The 12,692-nt window shown below is 57.8% G+C and overlaps 2 protein-coding genes across 3 annotated transcripts; one reads left to right on the plus strand and one right to left on the minus strand.

Annotated features, from left to right (window-relative positions):
- Positions 1-5: 5 nt before the first annotated feature.
- On the minus strand, positions 6-4,771 carry CCDC183 (coiled-coil domain containing 183). Of its 2 annotated transcripts, XM_034436256.2 has the most exons (14): positions 4,587-4,771; positions 4,262-4,383; positions 4,041-4,118; positions 3,798-3,965; positions 3,594-3,698; positions 3,119-3,241; positions 2,908-3,036; positions 2,651-2,705; positions 2,435-2,535; positions 1,841-2,001; positions 1,561-1,726; positions 1,219-1,344; positions 792-888; positions 6-337 (listed from the first exon to the last, which is right to left on the minus strand). In XM_034436256.2, exons 1-14 carry the CDS (start codon positions 4,654-4,656, stop codon positions 207-209), a joined length of 1,632 nt encoding a protein of 543 aa, XP_034292147.1. In that variant the 5' UTR covers positions 4,657-4,771; the 3' UTR covers positions 6-206. The 2 variants fall into 2 exon arrangements, with proteins under 2 accessions (XP_034292147.1, XP_060539946.1); XM_060683963.2 differs by lacking the exon at positions 792-888.
- A 1,900-nt stretch (positions 4,772-6,671) lies between these two features.
- AMBP (alpha-1-microglobulin/bikunin precursor) lies at positions 6,672-9,928 on the plus strand. Its single transcript, XM_034436261.3, has 10 exons — positions 6,672-6,835; positions 7,133-7,275; positions 7,375-7,451; positions 7,619-7,732; positions 8,416-8,517; positions 8,727-8,764; positions 8,847-8,925; positions 9,139-9,306; positions 9,396-9,560; positions 9,800-9,928. The coding sequence occupies exons 1-10, from the start codon at positions 6,722-6,724 to the stop codon at positions 9,832-9,834; spliced, it is 1,035 nt and encodes a 344-aa protein (XP_034292152.3). The 5' UTR covers positions 6,672-6,721; the 3' UTR covers positions 9,835-9,928.
- Positions 9,929-12,692: the final 2,764 nt, after the last annotated feature.

The following is a 12,692-nucleotide window of genomic DNA, read 5'->3' on the forward strand; positions in this document are numbered from 1 at the left end:
TCCAATTCAGAGCAAGTTGACATCTTTATTCTCCATTTGTGAAATACGGGAAGACTTCCTCTTTTGCACATTCGGGGGGGGGGGCGGAGTGGGGGTGTTGTATGTTTAAAGCAACTCCAATATCATTTTAAATAGAGATTTAAAAAAACAAGATAGAGTCAAATCCCCACATTTGAGAAATGGGGGTAGCCAAGTCTTTGGAAGTCTCATTTTTTGGCCCCTCTTTGCTTTTTCTTCATCACCTTGGTCTTTTCCTCGATGAGCTTCAAGGCCTCCTTCTTGATCTCTTCCCGACTGGGCACGTAGCTGTGGTCGATGTCCGCAAAGTTAAAGGCTTCTGTGTGGGATAGAGACAAGGGGAGGAACCCACCCACGGTTTGGACCACAGGTTGAGGCAAAGAAAACCTCCATTTCCTCACACACACACACACACACACACACACACACACACACACAGTGGCCGCCTGCTGAGCTAGGCTGAGCCTGAGCTAAAGGGAGACTCGGGCCCACATCTCTCTGGGGCCAGGACAGCCCCTTGGATCTAGTGCAGCTAACCCTCCCTGGGAGAACACCAAAAGGGGATTTCACGGTAAACCCTAGGCAGAGGCAACGGGTGGGAATTCTCATTCTGGGTGGGAGGAAACACGAAGGTGTAATTTTCTAATCTGGCAGCAATACCCCTCTCCCTCCCCCCGCCCCCCAGTGAAGCTCAGCCCAGAGCTGCACGAATGGCAACTGCCAGGAGCTGCTGGGGGCACAGGCCTTGCTGACCCCCACGAGACAGGACAGACCTCGGACATCTTCTTCGTCCTCATCGAAAGTGATTCTCAGGTTCTGCTGATCGTCCCTGGCACTCTCCTCAAGGAAATTCCGGAGGTGGACAAACGACTTCCCAAATTACATATTGGAATTAAAAGGTGGCAGGCAAGAGATTGGGGGGCGGGGGGCGGAGATAGCGTGATGACCACCAGGATACCCACGCCAGCTTCAGCCGAGAACCTCCCTCATCAGGCTTTCTGCCCTGCAACCATATGGGGTGCCTGCCTGGTATGCAAGCAGGGCTGGGCTGAGCCAGGGAAGGGAGGTGGAAGCCCGCTTGGGAATATCACAGGAGGCAAAATCAGGATCCTGTTAGTCCCCTGGGCACATTTTCCCCCCTCTGGCTCCTGGCCCAGCGGAAGGGAAGCAGCTGCAGCATGGCCTCAGGTGAAGGCTCACCTCATCGCTCTCGTTGGGGCTGAATTTGTCAAAGGGCACATCGAGCATCAATCGGCTCAAATGCAGAAGTTTCGTTTCACAAAACTGCAGCTTCTCAAAGATATCCTCCATCTTGGGGAAGCCCTCCTGTAAAGCAGGGGATAAAGGTCTGGGGGAGGCCCTCCAACTCCCCACCCCCATTTCCTCTGCAGGGAGGGAGGGGGCTTCCCTGTCGGCTCTCCCGTTGCGTAATGGGCAGAGAAAAAGAGAGGGAGGTGATGGGCAGGGAGCTTCTCGCGTATCTGTTCTGGATCACGGCTGAGGGGCTGCCGGTCAGAGAAACCGTTGGAGAGGGGGACAAACCTGGCCAGGCACACTGATGTCCCACAGCCTCAGGATCAGGTTGTCAACCCCATTCTCAAAGTGGAGGAGAAGTTCCTGGTTTTTGGAGGCCTGGCCGCGGACCAGCGAAAGCCGTTCTTCCTCCTCCTCCAGGTTCTTCCACAGATTCTCTTCTAGCGTCTTTGAGCTGGGAGGAGAAGCCACTTTACTTTGGGTCTGTTGCGTGGAGGCAGCCAGAGATGGTCCTGAGGCATTTGTAACCCTGGTGCCTCCGGCTCTGCTGACGAAGAGCGGCAAGTACCTGAGGAAGCCCGGGGACTGGTGGAATTTCAGCTCGGCTCGCTGCAGCTCCAGAGCCTTCAGCTGGGACTTGAGGCCTCGCCGCTTCTTCTCCGATTTGGCGATCTGCTGCTGAAGGTTCTCCTCAGATTTCTTCTGGGCCATGAAGCGCCCAGCGATATCCTGGCAGGAAAGGAGGGAGAGGGAGGAAGAGAAGCTTGCGTCTGTGGGCCATCGTTGGGAACCTCCTTCCCCATCCGCTCCTCTCCCCCTGCATCAGAGCATCCTTCCCAGACATGGGCAGGGGCTTCAGCTGGTGCCAGGGGCTTGAGGAGAGAAGCCAAGCTGGAGTCTGGAGAGCTGGACAGCTTTTGCCTGCAAGCAAGAGGACTCCACCGGGTGACATAGGTCATTTTCACCCATTCAAGCAGCTTCAGCCTCACGTCTGAAAGAACTCCTAAAATGCAGCTCCTGATGGTATTTTGGGAGAAGGAAAAAAGGGGGCAACCAGGATGAGGGGCTGCTAAAGCTCTCCTTGCACTCCTCACGGCTGAGCTTTGGAGAAATCGCCTCAGAGCCAAGAAAACAGCCAGCCAGGCTGGGCTGCTGGACATACCCAGAGATGTGAGCACTGCACTGCACTTTTGATTTTCTCCACCTCGCTGATCACCAGACCCTGGTACTCAATCTGGGCCTTGGAAGTCTCTAGCTTTGTCCCTGGAAGAGCAGAAGACCCCCAGGTGGTTTTGACCCCAATGCCCATCAGCTGTGCCCTCTCAGAGGAACCTTCAATACCTGACGAGGATGGCTGGAGGCACCCCAGCATACTTACCCTTTGTTCCTTCGCGCATCATCAGGACAGAGAAGTCCATGTCTCGCCGGGCTTGCTGATCATAAAAGCCAACCAACAAATTAGGGGAAGCGGGCTCTTGCAAAAGGCAGAGGAGCCCCAGACACCCCAGGAGGCTCAAGGCCTCAGCCCTGAACTGTGTCCCCCCCAGAGGCACTCTAGATGCGGAGGGCCCACTCAGAGCCAGACCCAACGCCGGCTTGTTAAAGAAGGCCAGCAGATGCCCCAGAAGGACTCACCATCCGTCGGTGCCTCTCACTGGCGTCCCTCACACGGATCCGCTCTATCTGTTTCTTCTGGATGCTGAGCGAGTTCTCCCTGAACTTCTTCTCTGCAATTAACTCGTTTTCTGCATTGGCCATGTCCATCTGCAGCCACAGGGAAAGCAAAGAGTGAGTGGGAGCTCTGGGCAGAGGCCGAGGAGGGCCGAAAGCTGCCCCCGTGGCTGACCTTTGCAGCCTCCATGGCTTCCAGCATATCCATGGCCATCAGATCCATCCCCTGCAGCTCCATCTGGTAGGTGCCCACCCGGCGCTCCAAGTCCTCCAGGACGAAAGGAAGCTGAGAAAGTTCCTGCAGGAAGGAGAAGATTCTGGAAGCAGCAGGGGGGGGGGAGGAGGCACCCTTGTCCCCAGCACAGCCATCAGGACTGCTGCTGAAGCAGGAGGAAAGAGGGACGGGCCCTCCCTCCCTTCTCGCATTCATCTCTTCCCGTTTGGAGAGCCCACAGAGTGAATGGGCTGCAACTTTCCGGTACCCACCGGGGAACGCTTCCAGCAACGAGGTCAGTCCTGTGGAGCGCCCAGGATGGACACCCCCCCCCCAGGCATGAGGACAGAAGGACTGCCAGAGTTTGGATCAGAACCCAACACCCTCTGCGAGCAAGAAGACTCCCTGCAGAGGATGGCCAAAGCACCGGACTCACAGCTCTCAGCACGTCCAGCATCTTCACATACAGGATGTGGACCTTGTCTGCAGTCACAATGTTCACCTGCATCTTCTCAATGTTGTTCTCCAGCTGACGGACGGTCTGCACGTACAAAGAAGGCAGAGGGAAGCACGCCCCACCCTCCCTGGGCATCCTAGGGTCCTCCAGGGCAGGGCAGGGCGGAGCAGGGGCGGATCTCACCTGGAGCTGCAGCTGGAGCTCAGGGCTGGCCTTTTCCAAGTCGATGAGGACCTGCAGCGTCCCCTGGAGCTCCTCCAGGCGGTTCCCCCGGCGCTTGACTTCGTACAAGAGGAGATTGTGGGTGTTCATCCGGTCGAAGACCCGCTGGCTCAGGGACTCTCGGGCTTGCTAGGAAGGGGTGGAAGGGCCCATTGAGGAGAGCTGGGGGGAAGGGGACGGGGGAAGGACCTGCCCACCAGTTACCTCCACAGTATATTCGGCCAGAGCGATTTTCACCCGCTTCCTGTCTAGGCAGGCCCTGCTGATCGTGACCTGGTCATACTAGGAGGAGCAGAGAAAAGAGAGGTGAGAGCTGCAGACCACCCGTGGCCCAACGGGGCAGGGCGAGAGGGCTTGGGATTAACCGGGGGCCACCCTGCCTCTCCTTCCCTCTCTGTTGTGCCAGGGAGACCCAGAGGGCTCACCTTCAGCCCCAGATTCAGCTCCTGCATCTCTGCCCGCAGGGTGGTGCGCAGAAAGCTGATCAGGTCCCTGTTCTTGCGCAGGGCCTCCTGGCTCCCCTGAGTGCGGAGCTTCCTCCCTTGTTCTGGAAAGGAAGGCGGGTGGAGGGGACTCGCAGGGGCCCCCGAGGGAAGAGGGCTACTGCGCTAGGCCCTTCTCGGAGGTCCTCCCATAAACAGCAGCCCAGCAAGATCCACTTGCAAAAGGCCAGCCAGGAACTGCGCCCCCCCCTCCCTCCAGTCAGGAAGATGCCAGGATCCAGCCACGTGGTTGCACTCGGAGGGCTACCTTGGATGTGAATGATGGACTGCAGTTCACGGATTTGCTCCTTCAGATCTTTTTTCCTCTTGAACCTCATCCTGAGTCCTTCGGATCGCGCCTCCCTTTGCTCTCAAAAACCCTCTTCTGCGCCTCGAGAGAGACAGGCAGCAAGTGCCAGCAAAACTCAGCCTCTCTTGTGCCACCCTGGATTTGTGCAGCCTCTGCCGGGGCTCTGTGACATCAGAAAGGAAATTGTGATGCCTTTATGTGTCACCTGAAGGCATCACAATCTGAAGATTCCCCCTGGAACCCGTTGGGGAGTCTCAGCTGGAATTCTGTCCTGAAGAGCTGGCCAATTTCTCTGCAGGGGCCGGTCCAGGAGTCCCACACACTTCGCCCCCGAGTGGGTCACTCCCAGCTCCCGAGGAAAATGGCCAGCTTAACATGTGACCGAGGGGGCCACCCGATCCCCTGCCGGGAAAGGCTCCTCTGGTTCAAGCTGGCTTCACCCAGAGTGCCTGAGGCTGAGCTGAGCGGCTGCTTAAGCCCATCTTAGGCCCTGAAAGAGTTCCTCCTGGCTCTGCCTGAATCCCATCTGGGCTAATCGGCCTGCTTCCTGTGTGGCCGGCTGAGCTGCCCATCTCTTCAGCTGGCAGGGAGCAATGCTGGAGATCTGTTTACAGCAAAACCAGAGGGGAAAACACTTCAGATTTTGGGCGCTTCTGATGAATTCTGGCTGCTGGCCTTCGATAATAATAATAATAATAATAATAATAATAATAATAATAATAACAACAACAACAACAACAACAACAACAACAACAACAACAACAACAACAAACAACTTTACTGTCATTGTACGTATATACACAGTATACCCATACAAAGAAATTCACTTAATACCCAAAGACCAGGTCCAACACACATAACAATCCCCAAACACCCTCCCACCCACCGCAATTCCCCACCCCTCAACCACCCAAACATCCACACAACAGACCAAGTAATGCTGTCCAACAGCTCACTGATGGTGGTCCTTTAGCTCATGGGTGAGTGCAATTATAGCTCTGGGATAAAAACTATTCAGAAAACGTGTGATCCAAGTTTTAATTGTTCTGTATTTTCTGCCAAAAGGCAACAGTCCAAAAAGATTGTAAGCAGGATGGGAAGAGTCTCTGAGAACGTTATGCAACTTTCTCAAACAGCGAGATTCAAACATGTCATCCAGGGCTGGTAGCTGGAGTCCGATGATATTCTGGGCAGTTTTCATGATTCTCTGTAGAGCATTTTTGTCTGCTGCAGAGCTGCTCCCATACCATGCAAGAATGCCGTATGTCAGGACACTCTCAGTGGTGCTGCGATAGTAGGACAGGAGGAGATGCTGAGATAGATTTATCTTCCTAAGCATTCTCAGGAAGTACAGCCTCTTCTGTGCCTTCTTCACAAGCATGTTAGCATTCATAGTCCATGAGAGGTCCTCCGAGATATAAATGCCCAGAAATTTAAAACTACCCACCCACTCCACCTCCTCACCATTTATGGTAAATGTAAATAAATGTACATAATGTGCATAACGTATGTTTAGAATCCAATGTCCAAACGGAAAACCTTGGAGGGGTTACAACCTTGGATGCTGGTTGTTGTCTCCCACTGTTTGCTTTGGTTAATTATTCTTGGGAGAAGGAGGAAGGGAGGGCTGGAGGGTCTGCAGGCTGACAGAAAGACCCCATGCTGTCAGGATGCCTCTGGTCAAGCCAGACCAAAGCAAGAGTCTCCAGGAATGGCCTTCTCCAAAGGACAAGGACGCAGCTCTGACCACCAGGACCCTCTGCCTGAAAGGAGGCTACCGTCCTGCAGTCAAGCCAGGGCTTGGCGAGACCCCCTTGTCTCAGCTGAAGGGACTGGGAAGACTGGGAAGGAAGCCCCCATCGCCTTACCCAAATTCGTTTCCGTGTCCCCCTCTCACGTTCAACTAGGAGGGGTCTTGCCGGAGACCCCGTCTTCAGGCTCCCAGGCGGCCACATTCATCGCAAGGCCGTTCACCTTTGGTGCAGTCCGGAGACCAAAGTTCAAATTTCCTCATGCTAGAAAAACACAGCTGCCCCGTTGCAGCACCAGAACTGCCCGTAGGAGCTGAGCAGAGCAGAAGTGCAGCCGCAGCCATGGAGCCACAGGTCGTGCTTCTCATCTGCACCGCCGTTTTCCTCTCGGCCAGCAGCAGCCCAGTCGCTCCAGCTGACCCCATCCAAATCCAGAAGGATTTTGAGGAAGCAAGAGTAAGACCCCTTTGTGTTGACATGATAAAAGGAGGAGTGGGCCTCCTAAAGCTCAGTCTGCAATCTCTTTCACGGTTCCTTTGATTATGGATGTGGCGTAGCCTCCGTTCTGTCGAAACAGAGTAGCCAGGGCTGGGATTCTAGCTAGAAATATCACGAGGACCCCCGACTCCCAACGGAGGACTGGCACAAAAAGAGAAACGCCAGCCTTTAGGAACGGAGGTTGAAACTCTGCCAAGTCTCCTTTGGGCATCGGACGTGGTTTTAAAATGACCGCTTTGGGCTTGTCCTCACCAGGTCTACGGGAAGTGGTACGCCATCGCGCTCGGCACAACCTGCAAGTGGCTGAAGAAATATAAGGAGCGCTACCTGATGGGGACGCTGGAGGTGGCTCTGGGGGACACCAGCAAGGAGCTCTCGGTCACCTTCACCAGGCTCCGGTAGGTTCAGCCCTCATGGGCTCAAGACCAGCCAGTAATTAACAATTCATGCCACCTCATCTGTTCTCAGCCACTCTCTCCCCCCGCCCCCCTTTGCAGGCAAGGCACCTGCAGCCAAGCGGTCGGAGTTTACCAGAAGAGCAGCATCCCCGGGAAATACCATTACTACAACTCTAGTAGGTTGGGAGACTTCTGTGCTCAGCAGGTGGGCTTCGGGGGTGGGCATAGGAAGGTTCAGGAGTGGGGTTCCTAGGAAGGGGAAGGAAAGGGGGGGCTGCTTGGGGCCTCAGAGTGGGGAATCATTCTGCCTTCCTTTCCCCTCCCCTCCCCTCCCCTCCCCCAGGGTGGGAGACCCACATTGAGGGCTACGTGGCTCGCACCAACTACGATGACTATGCCTTCCTTGCCTGGAAGAAGAACAGCAGCTACGGCTACACCGTCACCGCCCAACTTTACGGTAGGTGGCTGCTGCAGGGAGCCGGGGAGTCCGGTGCAAAACTGAACATGGGTGGGGAGGGGTATGCCCGGGACAGATGGCTCGGCTTGCCACTTTTGGGGCCAGAGAGGGATTACCAAGGGCCCCCACAGCCTCCAAGGCAGCCCCTCCAGATCTGCCTCCAGAAAGACCCGTCTCTCTGGGCCCCCCCAGCTGGAGACACGGCACCATCCCCCTGGCCCACCGCAGAGGAGCCCACCCGGGAGTGGCAGGCTGGGGGCGCCAAGGTGGATTGGGGTCCAAGGGCAAAGGAAGGCTCCGCCCACAGTCTTCCTGTTTACCCTGATTGTCAGGGGGGTGGGGGTGGGGGTGGGCAGGAGAGTTTGCCCTCCAGGGCTGCCGGGAGCAAAGCCAGGCAAAGCTCAGGGACATTTCCAGGCCTCTTGGCCAACGGCTGGGTCAGCCTCCCTCCAGCGGCTAGGCGGCCCTTGGCTGCTTTGGGGGAGGAAATGGAGTCCCACTTGGAGGACATCCAGGCTGCCTCCCAGAGCCCCACAAAGCCCTGCAACACAGCGAGGTCAGCCGCCAGCCCTGCCCATCGCACGTACGAGGGAGTCGTCTGCTACTCGAGTCCCAGCAAACCTGCAGCACGGGTGGATTCCACATGGCAGGGATGCCAAAGTCGCCCCTCTTGTCTGTTCCAGGGAGGAGCCCCGACCTGCCCGAGGACCTGATAGAGGAGTTCAGACAGTTCTCGGTGGCCCTGGGCATTCCTGAGGACTCCTTCTTCAGACTGACGGAAACAGGCAAACCAGAAGCTAGAGGGGAGGAGGGGAAGGGCCTTCCCAGGCCAGGAGATGCAGGGGTTGGGGCTGGGATGGGGGGCAGACAGAGGGCGAGGGAGGGAGCTCATGCCACAGTCTTTGAGGCTGTCTGGCACGTCTGCCCCTCCTCCCCTCAAAGGGTCGCCTGCAGTGGAGACAATGCCCTCCCTGACCGGTCTCTCTTTCCTCAGGGGAGTGCATCCCCCCCCAGCCAGAACTCAACCAGCAGGTACTATTTCCTCCTACCTGTGTTCAGTCCTTAATGCTCCTCTTCCCACCCGAGCTCACGACTGGCCCATTTTCTCTCCCAGAGAGACCGGAGGAGCACCTGGGATGAGGAAGCAGGCTCTGCCGATGGCTCCCCATTGTTTGGGGGGGGCAACAGGGAAGGTGAGGAGGCCTCAATCCCCCTTCCCTAAACTGGCGCTCCCCATAACTGCCCCCGGAGGACCCTCATCGGCTGGGCGGTCAGTTAAGGAGGGGGGCACGACAGTGTGGGCACGACCCCAATTATGCCGCTGGGAGTTACTCTTCCCCTGCCTGAAACGGTTCTCCCAGGCACAGCCTTAGAGTTCAACTGGGCTCTCCTCCCCCACCCCACAGATTTCTGCCTGCAGCCCAAGGACGCCGGCCCCTGCCTGGGGATGGAGCTGCGCTACTTCTACAACACCACATCCCAGAACTGCGAGAGGTTCTACTATGGCGGCTGCCGGGGAAACCAAAACAACTTCCCCTCGGAGCGTGGCTGCCTGCAGACCTGCCGGACGGAGGGTGAGTGCAGCAGGGCCAGTGGTTCCTGTGCCCTCCTCCGTCCCGCCTGGACCCCCAGCGGCAACCTCTCCCTTCCTCTCTGCCCACAGCCGCCTGCCGCCTGCCCATCGTGCCAGGGGAGCCCTGCAAGGACACCTTCTGGGCCTTCGATGCCAAGCAGGGCAGGTGCCTCACCTTCCAGGGCTGCGGAGGCAATGCCAACAAGTTCTACCTGGAGAAGGAGTGCCAGGAGTACTGCGGCCTCCTCCCCAGCGGTACGTGGAGAAAGAGGCCCCCGGCGGCAGTCTCCCATGGGGATTGCGATCCTAAAGGGGAGGGGGAGAGACATGGGGGGAACTCTTTGCACGGGGTGCCCTCTGCATCCCGAGGGAGGGACCTTTTCCAGCCTGATCCTCCATCAGGGGCCGGGGCCTGCCAAGCCCCCTGGCCCTCCTGAGCGCAGGCAGCCGGCTTGGAGGGGAAAGGAACCAAACGCCCCTGTCTCCCCTTGCAGACGGGGAGGAGTTCTTGCGCTCGTCTGCCCTGTGAGAGGCCAGGAAGCAAGAGGGGGAGGCAAGAGGACCAGTTCTGTTTTCAAAACCGGATTCCTGCTGGCATCAATAAATGCAGCTGCTGGACTGAAGCGAGCCCGTCTCCTCACTCTGGGACCCTCCCTCTCCCTGGCATCCCGTGCCACACACAGTCAAGTTGCTCTCATGTCCATCGACCATCTTTTCTGCTGCTCCATTTGCCCGCCCCAAGGGCAGGCTCAGGCCAAGGGGTCTGCTCACCGTGGCTCTTCCCATCTCAAGCCCTGGGCTGGGGTGGGGAAGTCCAAGGGAGGGTGGGGGCTTCTGCCATCCTCTTCCTGGCAGCTGTTTCCCCTTGGCACCAGCAGGGGGCGCCAGGGGGTCAGCACTGTCTTCCCAGAGCTCCCTCAGGCCTTTGGGAAGGCAGCGCGCCCCGGGCATCCACTGGCAAGGAGGGCCTGCCTCACTGCTCCCCATCACTTGTTCAGCGTGTCTTGACTCCAGTCCTATCCTGGGGCAGCCCTTCATGGCACCCCAAATGCTGCCTCAGCTCAGCAGCTGAGGCCTTGGCCTGTCCGGACACACTCACACACACACACACACTCCCACACAAACAGGCAGCTTCTCCTGGGCGATTGGGTGGCCTGTATGGGGTGAGAACAGCACTAGGTTTCCCCAATGCATCCTTGGGGGAAGGGAAGGGACGGGGGGGGGCCACATCCCTGCAATGGCCTGTGCTGATCCTCCAGGACCCCCCCCCCACACACACACGGGAGAGGTGCTGGCAGGCAGGGCCCTGGGCTGAATGGGCAACTGCTCTCGGCCACACCAGCCTGGCCCAGCCCCTTCCCACCAAAGCTGCCACTGCTTCTCAGCCCCCTCCCCAAAAGGGACAGCTCCGTGCTTTACAGCCCTTAAAAAGAAGAAAGCCACAGTTGTCTCCAGGCAGGGCAAGGATCTGATGACCGAGATTTTCTGTGTGGCTGAGCAGGGTGAATGGCGCATTGAGAGCGGAGACCCGCGGCTGGCACCTCCACCAGGGAGGGACCCCTCCTCGCTTTGCTTTCCTTCTTGGAAGGTGGTGAGGGGGGTCTGAATGGAGAGACCTGGAAGGAAGGACCCCCCCAAAGCCAAGCTCAGAGAGGAAGAGGGTCTGGGGGGAGGGAAATCAGCCTCCTCCCCTCCCCACTTGCATTGTCAAGCAGGGCTGGTCTGGGGCAGACGCCCGGGTCCTGCTCGAAGGACCTCTGACCCTGGGCAAGGAAGCTGGGGACTGGGGAAGGGGGAAGGAGGCACAGGTCACTGGGGAGATCATGCCCGTGGGAGCCATTTAGCCCCCCCCCCTCCAATTTAATAAAGCTGCAACGTTATCTCTGAGTGGATGGGAGGGCGGTAACAGCAAGGGGAGGATGCCCCCCCCAGGGTTGAGCCAGCTCACTGCCCTGCTTCTCACAGATGGGCAGCAGCCGCTCATCTGCCGACCGAGCTCTGAAGAGCCAGCCTGCAAGACTGACAACCCAGAACCCGTGCCCACTGAAAGACTGTGTGGCAAAATGGAAGACTGCCTCTCCCAGTTCTCATCCAGGACCATCCAGGACTACCTGGGAATGGGCCAGGTAGACCCTTTGCCCGAGCCCTTCTGCAGCCTCCTACGTGCCCCCTCCAGCCAGCCAGCCCACCCACCCCACCAGCCTAGGCAAAAGAGCCTCCCTGCCTGCCTGCCTGCCTCCTGGATTTAATGCAGGGCTCTGAATAAGGGACTGGAGCTCCCTGTTTAATGGATTTGAATGTGAAAAGCTGGGCTGGTGGGAGCCTCCTTTGTTCGGTGGCTGCTCCTGGCATGGCTTCTGGAGCCCCCCCTCCGCCCCTTTCTGCGGGGGCCCTCATTAGCATACCAGCTGCTTGAGAGAGGGGAGGAGGGGGAGGAAGGAGGGAGGGACTGTCCTGGGAATGAATAGCTGGAAAAAGGCTGAAGGGGGACAGTGGGGGTGCGCGAAGGGGGAGGGGGCAGAGAAGTCGTCAATGCCCCTTTGAAAGGAACCAGAGGGAGCTCCGAGGGGTGCAGGGAACCAGCCCATCCTGGGGAAGAAAAGAGCTGGGCGGTGGGGGAAGAGGGGTGACCCAGGAAGAGGGGCTGAATGAGACCGCCTTTCTGCAGGCAGGGGAGGGAGGGGGCTGCCTTCTTCACGGCAGCCCCACCAAGACGAGGGTGTGGGAAAGGCCCCATGCTCACAAAAGGCCCTGCCACCAAGAAGGTCCACCCTGCATGGTGGCTGGCTGAGAAGGCGGGGCCCTCCACTCGCCCCTCTGGCTGGGGCTGGCCGGGGGCCAGGACCAGGAGGGGCCTGGGAAGGGCTTCGGCTCCTGTGGGAGTCTCCCCCGTGAGCTGGTTGCAGAAGGGCCCCTCTGGAGAACCCAGGCAGATTTGGGGCGCCCTTGTCCCAATTCCATAAGCCCCTCCTCCAAAGGCCTTTATCTCATGTAAAAACAGCCAAGTATTTTTTCAACTGGGTTCTGCTCAATTCCTTGTCTGTGGGTGATGCACATCTGAAAAGTACGTTGAAAGCCCCCCCCCTCCGCAGCAACCAGATACCCCCCCCACATCACTTCAGATATGAAGACATTCAAAGCTGACCCACACACACACCGCCCCGCCCTTTTGGAAGAGGGATTTTTCTCTCCATGCGTCAATCACGAGGGAAAGGAAGCTCTTGCCTTCCCACCCCTCAAGACTGAGAGGTGCCCTCCTCGTCCGTCTGTTTTGGAGTCAGTCGCACAAACAAAAACCGGGAGACAATTGCAGGAAACACTTGAGAAGTTCAAAATTCTTTCACGGCTTTCGGTCTCAGCAACAAGAGCCTACGCTGCAAGGCAACT

This window comes from Pantherophis guttatus, chromosome 16 (assembly GCF_059756535.1).
Source record: "Pantherophis guttatus breed Tessera chromosome 16, ASM5975653v1, whole genome shotgun sequence".
Taxonomy (NCBI): Eukaryota; Metazoa; Chordata; class Lepidosauria; order Squamata; family Colubridae; genus Pantherophis; species Pantherophis guttatus.